The 12,888-nt window shown below is 36.6% G+C and overlaps 1 protein-coding gene across 1 annotated transcript in view; it reads right to left on the minus strand.

The window, feature by feature from the left end:
• Positions 1-12,888, minus strand: part of USH2A (usherin) — a 1,082,898-nt gene that overhangs the window by 959,179 nt on the left and 110,831 nt on the right. Inside the window, exons 9-10 of the mRNA XM_044004202.1 lie at positions 4,850-5,045; positions 1,739-1,869 (exon numbers count right to left, since the gene is read on the minus strand). Of these exons, the coding sequence (XP_043860137.1) occupies positions 1,739-1,869; positions 4,850-5,045 (327 nt within the window). The remainder of the gene's footprint in view (positions 1-1,738; positions 1,870-4,849; positions 5,046-12,888) is intronic.

A 12,888-nucleotide genomic window follows, 5' to 3' on the forward strand; every position in this document is an offset into this window, starting at 1 on the left:
TGGTTCTCTCTAAATTAGTTTAGCTTATTGATGTGGACAAATATTAAATTTCTCTTTTGGGGGAGAAAGGGGGGGGTAGATTCCAGGCTCGGACTTAAAAGTTGGATTGATTGTGAATGCTCTTTTGTATTCTGCCCCAAGTGTCCAAGTTTTAATGGTGTAAACCATGAGATCATAGATTTAGAACAATAAGGTACCATAGAGATCATTTAGTTCAATTACTTCATTTTACAAATAAGGAAACTAATCCAAATAGATTAGTGTGATTTGCCCAAGGTTACAGGCAGTAAATGGAAAAGTTGGTATTTAAATCATAGTCTGTTGACTCCACAATTAGCCCTCTTTCCATTATATCATTATATGTAGGGCTACACTCTATCTTGTCCTTACAATTTCTTTAGTTTTTAAATGCAGGAACACTGTAAATTGACAATACTAATTATTTCTCTCAATTTCTCCTTTTGAGGACTGCATAGGATGCATTGCTATTAATACTCTATGGTCACTATAATCATGTCTGGATCTACATAGGATATTTTATAAAGTAGTGCTAAATAACTATCAGAAGGATTAACACAAAATTTGTTGCCAAAAGTTTCTTTTCTTCAGAATGGAGCTGAAATGTTTCCTTCATATTTTCTATAACTGATATATGGTTAATTGTTTCTATTTACAGGGAACATAGTTATTAACAGGCACAGATATTAATAGAGATTCAGGTTATCTATCTTTAGTATTTAAGATTGTTCATTATCATTTTCAGAATTTTATATTTATTTGTATTAAACTACACCATTATTAGAAAATATTGAAGTAGCCTGACCCTCCATTTTCAAGATCCTACCTGAACAATACATAGCAATTTGCATCAGATTTACTTGACCTGAAGAATGGACTAAACAGTCCTTAAGAGGAACTGTCAAAATATCACCATAGATTGAGCTCATGTTCCAAGAATATATCATTACTAAATGCATGACTTAGACCTCTGGATTAGCACCTTTTCATTGGGTCAAAATAATGCACATACAGCAGATATTAATAAAGAAAAGATGGGCTCCAGGTTTACAATAAATACCATCATGATTTCTAATTTTTTTTCAGAACTACTTCTGTAAAAAAATATATTGGATGCAAGCTACAATATCTACCATAGCATGGAATCAAGTATAAGATGTATTCATTTTGAACTATGTCTAATACATATACTTGAATGACATCGTGAGCACATGCATGGATTGAGTGCACTTTAGAAAAGTTTTCTTGACATTTTTTATGTTAGGGATTCAAACCATTTTTTTGCCATGGTACTCCTCTTTGGTAGTCTGGTGAAACCTGTGATTGACTTTTTAAAATAATTTTTAAATGCACAAAAAAGAATACACAGGATTACAGAGGAAACCAATTATGAAAAATATATTTATGAAAATGTTCAAAGTTCCAAGTTCATGGACCCTCTGAAATCAATCAATAATAGATTTGCATTTTATAACACTTGTGGGCCCTAGGTTAAGAACCCCTGCTTTAGACTGGCAGAGATGCATGAGGAACATATAAACCAGCCCCAAATTTCATAATCTGAAAGGTTGTTTTGGGAGACTTTCTAAAGTAATTAAGACTTTGAAATGCCAAATTCTCCCAGCATATTCATGTGGTATCTATCCTCTGGTACAAAGTTCTTCCAAACCATTTCTGACTGATGAAGTAATTCCTTATGCTCAGTACTGGAGAGACTAACCTGATGACAAAGGAGGCTGCCATTTTTCGTGCCAACTTCATAACAATCACAGGGTTTGCAAATATCTATGGCTGATGGATCAGCACCCACTTGTCGGAAAAGGTAATCCTTACACAGCTCACAGTTCCTTCCTGCATCAAGGAAAGGTTATGCATTATGGCTTCCAATTCATTAATATCAGCTGCATAATTCAAAATTAAAGACTCTATTCCTTTGAGAGAATTCTATAATTTTCAGGACGTCCATTTTAATGCACCTTTCATCTCTACCTGCCAATTTAGTGATCCAGAGCATATGAAACAATGAACCTGTTACAAACTGTGTTTTACTTCATTAAACTTCCATCTGTTATATAATACCACACTTCTATAAAAGCTCTGCTTTGTGAATGTCTATACATTTTGAAAGAGTTAGTTTTGAACCTAAAACTTTTCTTGATTTTGGGTACTGATCATACAGTCTAGAGGAAATATGCAAATGTATGTGGGATATGAAGTTCTGGGACTTAGCATAAAGTATAGTCTTAAGTCTTACATCTAGAAGTAATTTTTTTCCACAGAAATGGATCTTTTTGTGAAAAGAGTACTGGTATTAACATAAGATATCATTTTTTAAGTGGAAAGATACTGTACATGGTTTTCTGCATCAGTGAAGATTATTTTGATAAATCTGTAGTTTTGTAATAAAATATAAAGAAAAAAATTGCTGTTTTCTTATACTATTCTGATATGTCTTATTATTCAAGGATATTGTGTTGATTTACAGGTTGTTAATTAGTACTCATCACTTCATCACTTCCCTGTAGGAGACTGTCACCATTTTACAAAATGAAAACCCCCAAAAAAAGAAAAAGTGAAAGTTTCAAAGACTTATGAAAGGTCATTCAAGTCACTATCATTACTAACAGCCAAGCCTAAAAAAAATTTAATTTAATTTTAGAAATTAAAAAATAAAGTATGGCATTTCACCTAACTCATAACTAACTTTAATGCTAACTATGAGTAAGCAGCCTTACTCAAAAGAAATATTTCTGTTTGAGAAAAGACTTATAATAACAAGCCTCCTAGAATGATCTAGTATCTTCAGAGTCAATCATTTTTAAACCAACACAGATTTAAGGTATTTGTAGGACATTATTTATTTGTCCTTTGGAGGCCACTAAAAATGTACTTGTGGATACCCATATTTTTTTTTAGATTTCTTTGAAGGATATTTAAGGAGGATTCAAGTATCTTGTTATCTGTACATCTTATTTCCAGAGCAAAAAAGTACATATGTACCTATATATACACATATGTGTATATGTATATATAAATATAATTACATATAAATTATATATAGATATTATATGAATATTATATATATGTGTGTGATTATTAGGTCGTCACTAGGTAACAATTTCATTAAAAGATACCTGCTAAATTCTGATTTCATAAACGAGAGAGAGAATTCCTAAACAATTTCTTAGGTTGCAAGGGCAAAGGTGGCCATTTTTTCACATGTCCCTATCATCTAGCCTAGCTCCTTGGACAGGCATGATGCATACTTACATTGAATTGTTGGATTCTACCAAATTATTTGAGAAATACAACTACTTCTGTTCTTTAACAAACATTAACATTTGAAATAAGTTCTCAATGACAAAAAACAAAGTTTTAGGCAATTTTTGCACTAAATTAACAGCTTTGAAACAATGCCCTCCCTTATTACTATTCAGCCAAATTCCAGCTTTTAATAAATGTTTAAAGATAGCCTCATGAAAAACAGAACACATAAGGGAAAGCAGAAACAAAATGATCAAATTTGTTTTTAGTGATATTTGCTGTTTGAACTATATGATGTTGGTAAATTATTGGATGGAGTGCTGAACTGGAAATCAGGAAGATCTAACTTTAATCCCTGTCTCAGTCACTTACTAGCTGTATGACCCTGGGCAAGTCACTTAACTTCTTATCCTCAGTTTCTTTATCTAAAAAAAGGAAGATAATAATAACCCTTATGTCACAGTGCAATGTGGATCAAATGAGATAATATGTGTAAAATGCTTTGTAAACCTTAAAGGGTTATATTGTAAGAAAATAATGGGCTTTGCCAACACCCAAAGGCCCCATCTGGGGCCTTTGGACTGATTGTATTGACTGAGAATTGACCGACTTTGCTGATTAACATGCTTGAAGTAGTGGACTTGATTGAAACCATACCTGCCTGACTATATATAAATATATATAAACTTGTTTTTTGTTCTTTGGGGGTTTTGGGGGTTTTGCAGGGCAATGAGGGTTAAGTGACTTGCCCAGGGTCACACAGCTAGTGTCAAGTGTCTGAGGTCACAATTGAATTCAGGTCCTCCTGAATCCAGGACTGGTGCACAGCACCACCTAGCTGCCCCCCTGTCTAACTCTGAAAAGGGTGTGTTCTCAGAGACTTTGACCTCAACATGGGACCACCCTCAAGTCCAGTGAATCAATGGACTTGAATGCTACCAGCCAATTAGCTTGGAGCAGTGTGTAGGCACCACCTCTCTTCCAGACCTGCAGGTAGCTTCCACTCTGAAAGGTACAGGAACTTCCTCTTTTTGGCCTGAGACTCAAAGGTGAAGGCAGCTCTTTTTCTCTTCTATCTCCTGTAGATCCTAGCTAGGTTTTCCTATCTTTCTGACCCAGGTGTTCTCTTTTTACTAATACCTGGTATGCTTTAATAAATGTTTAATGCCCCAAACTGCTGCTAAAGCTTCTAATTTATAAGTAAACCCTGGCTAATTTTCCCTACACTTGGGACAGTAGTAAGGTGACCACACATTTAGTTTTAAATGTCACAATATAATGTCCACCACATATGACAGTTCAGGATGAAAGTTTCCAGAACTAAATATTCACTTAGGGACCAGTAGGATGTTCTATCTTGTATTTATCCAGTGAAGCAAAGGAGCTAAGCAGTAGCTTTGTTTTCTCAGTCTGTGTTCAGTCTGCTTTAGGGAGGTAGTTCAAAACAGACCATGTGGGCATTATTTTTCCATGTGAAATAACAGAAAGTAATTTGAAAATTATCCCTATTGTTATGTATCTAATATAAATACATAGATGAAATGATCCAATTCAAATTACTAGTTACCTGTAGTATTATGTTGACAGTTCTCACAAACTCCTCCCCCACCTCGGTGGTATTCATCAGGAAAAGGGTCCATTGTCACATCATAGTGGCAACTTCTTGAATGGTTGTTGCATTGACAGGGTTTGCAATTAAAAGCATGAACATGGTCCCCTTGATGAAAGGGCTTATCATTATAAAGGGCCAAACAACGATCACACTAAAGGAAAAACAGAAGAAAAAATAGGTTCTAAGACTATCCATTTAAGACATTAGCATCTTTCACTCAATAATAAGCTAATATCAAACATTAGACCCTAAAATCTGAGTAGATTTAAATTTATACTAAGAAGGCCATGTATTCATTTTCCTTTGGACTATGTTTTAATTAAGCATTGTTTAAGTTCCATCGTATAAGTAAGGAAACATGTTGGAGATAAAGATAGCTGAACTGAAATCATATAATTCACATTATTTACTAGAATACATAATTTCACCTAAAAATACAGACCCATTCATTCAACAAGCATTTAACCCATACTTTGTGCAAGGCACTGTGCTAGGTTGTGAGGCCATAAAAGCAAAAATGAGCAGTCCTGACCTCAAAGAGATCTAAATCAAAATCTCTACTTCCTAAGTACAACGTTCCAGAAAAATGTAGCAATTCTATATGATAGCTGGCTTTTTGTAAAAGTAATGCAATATGTATCTATATATATTCTCAGATTTAATGGGTTGGTTGGTTTAAAGCTAAATAATCTAAAAAGTTAAAATTTTCTCTAGACATCAAAAGCAACAAAATTTGACCAACTATTTGATATGCCGTAAGTCTAATTCAGAGAGAGATTAAAAGAACTACTTAAGTACAATGAAATACCCTAAAATCATTATTTATACCTTTTCTGGTGTAAAAACATTATTATCACTTCCCAAAATGTCAATACTACTGCTAAAAACAGATTGTACACCCATGGAATTGGAAATCAGACTCAGGAAATGTAAAAGTTGTAATGAAGTCTGAAAGATAGAAGCCTTTTACTAATAGGATGAAAGGAGATATGTATTACATTTATTTAATGTAAGTCAAACCTGAAGTTGGAATAAAAGTATTTTCCCATAATGAGCTATTTTTCTATAGGTGGTATTTATGGTTTGGAGAAATTGATATGATTTTTTTCAGAGCTTTGATGGAAAAATAAACTGTGAATAAAGTCATAATTTTGACATTTTAATGGGGATTTACCCACTATACATCATAATAGTAAGATATTTCACTTTAATGTTTACAAAGTGCTTTTCATATGTAAGGCAACTAGTCAGTCAAACATTTATTATGCACCTACTATGTACAAGGCGCTGAGCTCAACACTGGGGACACAAAGCAATCAACAGTCCCTACTCTCAAGAAGGTTACATTCTGGGAGGCAGCTAGGTGACGCAGTGGATAAAGCACCAGCCCTGGATTCAGGAGGACCTGAGTTCAAATCCGGCCTCAGACACTTGACACTTACTAGCTGTGTGACCCTGGGCAAGTCACTTAACCCTCATTGCCCCACAAAAAAACCAAACAAACAAAAACAAACAAAAAAACAAAAAACAAGAAGCTTACATTCTAATGCAGGAGACAACATGCAAACAAGGACATACAAACCAGTTATAGACATCATAAATTGGAAATGATCAACAGAAGGAAGGTACTAAAATTAAGAAAGATTTGGGAGGGGCAACTAGGTGGCGCAGTGGATAGAGCACCAGCCCTGGATTCAAGAGGACCTGAGTTCAAATCCGGCCTCAGACACTTAACACTTACTAGCTGTGTGACCCTGGGCAAGTCACTTAACTCCCATTGCCTCACTAAAAAAAAAAAAAAAAAAAAGAAAAAGAAGAAGGATTTGGGAAAAGTTTCCTGTAGAAGGTGGGATTTTAATTGGGACTTGAAGGAACCAGAAGGCAGAGATAAAGGAGATCATGTCTGGCATCGGAGAACACTGGTCAAGATGTCCAGAATTGGAAATAGGAGTTTCTTGTACAAGAAACAGCAAGAAAGCCATTGTCATTGGATTGAAAGTGTCAGGAGACTGAAAAGAATAGATGAAGGACATTGATTGCCAGAGGATTAAATATTTGATCCTGGAGGAGATAGGGAACCAATTGAATATAATGAGTAGGGAAACACCACAATCAGATTTGTACTTCAAGAAGATTGCTTTGGCAGCTTGGATGGAATGGAGTGGGGAGAGACTTAAGGCAAGCCAATCAGTCAGGAAGCTATTGTAGTGGGCCAGACATGGGGTTTATGCCAAGCTAGTAGCAGTGTCAGAGTAAAGAAGAGGATATTCCTGAGAAATGATAAGAAGGTAAAACCAAGTGTTAGAAAGAGATGGGGGGGGGGAGGAACAAAATTGCCCCACAAAAAAAAAAAAAGAGATGGAATTGCGGGAGGGAGCTTGACAACTACCCTGTCTTAAAAGTATCATTGTTCCCACTTTATAGATTAGGAAAGTAAAGGTCGAACAAGTTAAATAATTTGCTCAAAATCTCAAATCTAGAGAATTCTACAATTCTGTAAAAAAAATTAACTATTAATAACTATATCTAATCCAAAAAATTATATAATTGGATTTATCGAAAATTATAAGTATATGAAAAATTATCGGTTTTGGAAAATTGTAATTGGGCCGTAAGTCCTGCCGCGGTCACCATTCAAATGTAAGAATAATTTTGATGACTAGTTTAATTTGGGGGGGGGGGGGACTGTTCTATGGAGGACTAATCTGGGGATTTTTGACTGCTATTAATTTAATGTGGGCCATTTATAAAGTTCCACCACACTGCTCCACTCCCAAATTGATAAGCAAAATATTAAGAAGTCTCTTACTAAATAATCAAAGCAGAATTTATTTATGAGATACTATTTAAAATTAAGAATACAGGGAAATACAATGTACAACCTGACTGCATTGCAGGCTCTTTCCACTGTCTCTTTCCCACCTGCTACACTTCAAACTTTTTGAATACAATAAGGGCCTTAGCCGCCTCTGGCCTCAGGGCACGTTACACTTTATTCTAACTCCAAGCCCCCTTCACTTTGTAAATCCCCCTGCTTCTAACTTTTCTCTCTTTACTGCCACTGCTGAACCCCTGTGTTTCTCTCTCACCGACCTTCCGTCTGTCTGCTCCGTCAGTCTGCCCTCTGCCGCCTTTGCCGCCCCTCTAATCTTGTCCGCAGGCCTTTCCTCCTTTCTCCTAGTCCTATGTTACTGTTCATCTCGTCCCACTCCCCACCCCCCCCCACCCCGTCTCCTTGTCCGAACCTCTTCTCAGCCTCTCTGGTCTGTCCTTGTCCAACTGAACCCCTTGCTGTCTAACTCCCAGGTCTATATATACCTTTTTTATCTCCACTCAAATCTTGGGGCTTTTTGCGCCCACACACCAAGTTAATCCACCAGTCAGGGCTGCGCTGGGGCTGGGGGGATGCTCCAGCATCCCGTGCCTCAGCACAGGCTATCCAGGATCTTTCAGATAGCTCCACTCAGGTCGGAGGGCGCTGGGGGCTTTTTCCCCCCAGTTGTCTGACCTGGGGTCTTGTACAGCCCACCACAGGGCTTTTTGTCTCAGCTGAAGCAGAGGGGGAGGGGCGCCAGCCCCTCCCACACAGAAGAGACCCTGAGGGCCTAAGGCTTTCCAATCTCAGCCCAAAGGTAGGGTCCCCAAATCAAAATAAATTTCCACAATTCTAAATGAGGATTTAATCATAAACTCCAGCATGCTCTGATTTTCCTGTGCAAAAATCTAAAACTGTGATTTAAAAGTAAAAGAGCTAAAATAATATAATTGAACTATTCACTTTTAAAGTATTAGTTTTTAAAATTTATCTATAAGAAGACTCTTGGTCAGGAAGACCTTAGTTCAAATTCGACCTCAGACATTTGCTAGTTGTGTGCCCTGGCCAATTTGTCTCTCTGTGTGCCTCAGTTTCTTCAATTGTAAAATGAGAACAATAATATCATCTATTCCCAGGGTAAAGAGAAGACTCATATGCTGGCCTTCTAAAGGGTTTGAAATGGAAATGGAAAACTGCTAATCAAGTCAGTCAACGAAAGGCTCTTCGTGTTATCATTTCACTTGTTAGTTCATCACAATGGATGTTCACCCATTGGTAAGCTAGAGGCCTGGAAGGGGAGCACTGCTGATCAGCTGGCCTTGTAAGGGCAGTACAATCATGTGGCTGCATGAACCCACATTTATACCCAGGCTAGCAGACAAGTATCTGCCAGAGGAGCAACTCTGAGCAGGCACTTTAAGAATGTGCTAAAAGTCTGCATGTTATCTCAGCATCTCTGACTTCTCCTTCGCTGGTATTTCCTCTCTAGGAAGAATAAACCCAGGTAGAGTTGTGTTGTGGCAGTTATGTCTGGAACAGACTAACTGACTATCATATTCCTAGCCACTGTATCAGTTGTGCCCCAGAGTCATGGGTTTCAATCACTGGATCAGAATTCAAAGCATCCTCATTAGTGGCCTTAGGGGGACAGCATCCACCATAGAGCACTGTGGGTCTTCACATAGGGTTATGATCCACTGGGAGTATTCTTCGTAATGAAGCCAAATAGAACAAGTTGATATTCTCTGATAAAATAACTGACTCCTACGTTGGTGTCCAAGACAAAGCTAAACTGAGATATTAGCTTTCATGGAGACATGAGGAACATAGCAGGAGACATAGCAGAGTCTTCAATTCATCCATTTCTTTTGCTCCCATCCCATTGTCAAGCCTTGGCCAAGTGAGGAATGTGACTGGGAGAAAATGCCTCCAGTCTTTTTCATCTTTTTCCATTTCCTTCATAATTACTCTTCATAATTGAAGACATTGCTCCCCTGACAATATTACTTTTATTCTTTGAATGTTGCTTCTTTGAATAGAAGATGATGTAGGTGATGGATGTGCAACCCATGGGCCCTGTCACAGTGATTACATATGTAGTTTGTCTTCTGGAGAGCACTGCTCATGGAACCTCTCAACTATATATAAGCTGATGGGGTAACATGTGGTTGCAAAATCTTGTGAATTTAGTTATGTCTATTGCAGACACTTTTTTTGCTTCTCAAAAAGAGTCTGGATCTTGACCTAAAAATAAAAAATCTAAATTGGCAAAATGAAAATAAGCCTCCATGGGCCCAGCATGTCCATCATCATTTCCATTTAATAAGCACATGGTGTTGGCAATGCACTATAGCCAATGCTACCAAGATGCAGTCCTTACTGTCTAAAAGCTTAAAATTAAAGAACATTTTGCCACTAAAGTAAAGCCAATGGTTCTAGGTACAAATGAGCTTACTTGTATCCAAAAATACCTTGATATTTTTAGCATTCATAATACAAACACTTATTCTCTCTTATATCTTTTCCAAAGAGGAATCATGGTGAAATATAATTAGCTAAAGCAGACACAAGGAAAGGACCCAAAGAGATACTTTATTTTCATTTGATTTTTCACTGAGTTAATCTCTAGATCTATATCAACTGGATGCTAAATGGTAACAACTGATCTGAATTCAAGTCAATTTAATACAATGGCTATTTCTTAAAGGCCTATGTACCAAGCACTGCAATAGGGACACAAATACAAAAAAGACAAAATATTTCTTCCCATAAAGAAAAAACTCATTTGTTCAGTCATTCAGTCATGCCTGACTATATGACTCGATAGATTTTGTCTGTAGAGTTTTCTTGGGAAAGATACTGGAGTAGTTTGCCATTTTTTCCAATGTGTTCCCATTTTACAGATGAGGAACTGAGGCAAATAGGACTTAAGTCACTTGCCCAGGACACACAGCTAATAAATGTCTAGGGTCAGATTTGAACTCAGATCATCCTAACTCTAGTTATGGTGCCGAATATCCATGGTACCACTTAGTTGCCCCTATTAACCACTCAATATTATATAAATAATACAAATGTTTTATTTTTCAGTATGACATAATGTGGTCATATTTTAAAACAAATAAAAAGAAAACAATGAAAAGATGATTATTTTTTCCCAAGTGAATTTAGACAAATGATATGCCACACTTTTTCATTGATAGATCTGTTGTTTAATTAACATGATCTCTACTGGTGCAGATTCGAACCCATCCATGCCTCCTCATCCTATGTATTTACTGTCCAAGCTTTTCCATATATTTTTTATATAATCTAGTTAACACATTGGAGACTTTCCCCTAAGTCTCTTTAATATTTGAAAATTGTGGAACTAGAAGAATCTTAGGTTTCTCTTTTTCAAAGCTGATAAATAGAGACAATTGTCATCATATAACCAAACAACCATATTCCTTGTCCTTTGTTTTCTTTCTTGTTTTTTTGTGGGGCATTAATAGTTAAGTGACTTGCCCAGGATCACACAGTTAGTAAGTGTCAAGTGTCTGAATCCAGATTTGAACTCAGGTCCTCCTGAATCCAGGGCCAGTGCTTTATCCACTGTGCCACCTTGCTGCCCCTCTTGTCCTTTGTTTTCAAAGACAACCCTGCTACTGCTTCATGATACTTGTATGTAGTTATGCATAAATATTAGCTACCAATAGTAAAGGGGGTTAAACTTTTCAAATCACTTTCCATACTATATCTCATTTAATTCTCATAAACACTCTAGGAGGTAGGTGCTATTATCCTTCTTTTACAGAGGAGGAAAATTAGGTATGCCATTGATCACACAGTAAGTATCTAAGGCAAGGTTTGAACTCATTTCTCCTTGACTTCAAGCCCAATATTCTATCCACAGTGCCAGATTAATGGGAGACCATCATTCTTTTCCATACCATTACCAAATACAAATCTGCCCTTTGGTTTGCAAAATGACCTTTAAATCAAGTTGTTGGTCACTTAATCAATTACAGTAGAAGGTAATATATGAGAAATACCCATAGGTATAAAATACTATAGAATGCCTACAACTACTTTTCTCAATTTTTTGAGACCAGATGTCGAAATATACATATCTTTTCTACTGACAACTTTAAATATATTTAAAATCTTATACTTTATGCAGCCCCTGAACCAGATGGCTTTCTACATTATGTTTTCCACAATCTCCAGTTGATCATTTGTCAGTTTCAATTATTCTTTAGTTTCTTCTGTAACAACTGGATTCCCCCTGATATGTCCCTGGATGTTCAAATTACAAAACTCTGCAATGGCTATGATATCAAGGTTGAGGACCTTTATCATTGATTCATTTAACTTCTATCAACTTGATAGCTTCTCAAAGATGACTAATCAACTTCACTAAGAGTTTCAGCCAAATACTTTGACATGCTCAGGTAGGAAAATCATTGAATAATCATTGAATTTTGAAGACACTGATGAAATTGATTTTATTGCATTATCCTCTAATAATACACAATGGAACTTCAGTCTTCCAGATCATTAAGCTAGAATACATTTCTTTTGTCACTGTTAGGCTTACAAATGTCTTCAAAGTTAAACTACCAGAGCAAAAAAAAATTATCACTACCACCCCATTTTTGCTCCTTTATAGGAAAATGGATCGCAGGGAAAGTAGATAAAATTATAAGAGAAAAAAAAGTATATCACATAACTATAGTATACATCGTTTATCTAGGGGTACCATTCAGGAGCATAAACTCTCTGAAAAGCCACGGAGAACACAGAAGGAAGCAAAATGGGCCTCTGAGCAGCCCAAACAGAAGTCAGGAAGTCACTAAAGCTCATGCATTTTACTTACAGGAGAGCCCCTCAGGCTCTCCTCCTCACAGTCTCTGGTTTTCCATCCCACCGCAGAAAGAAATCAGCAAAATAGAAGGTGGGGGAAAGTGCTGCTAGAGCTAAGCACACTGACAGCGGGAAGAAATGACAACTTGACAGTAAGAAGACAGAAAAACTATGAAAAGCAAACACTATAACTCAAAAAAGCATATTTGCCTAGAGCTATGGAGTAGAGTCCTATCCAACTCAACCCTGAGAATCCCTATGCTATATAGCACAGTGCAATAAAGGATATGTATAATGACCCTATATCTTCAAGAAAAGACTAAATTGTGTTCAA

The sequence above is a fragment of the Dromiciops gliroides genome, chromosome 4 (genome assembly GCF_019393635.1).
Source record: "Dromiciops gliroides isolate mDroGli1 chromosome 4, mDroGli1.pri, whole genome shotgun sequence".
Lineage (NCBI taxonomy): Eukaryota > Metazoa > Chordata > Mammalia > Microbiotheria > Microbiotheriidae > Dromiciops > Dromiciops gliroides.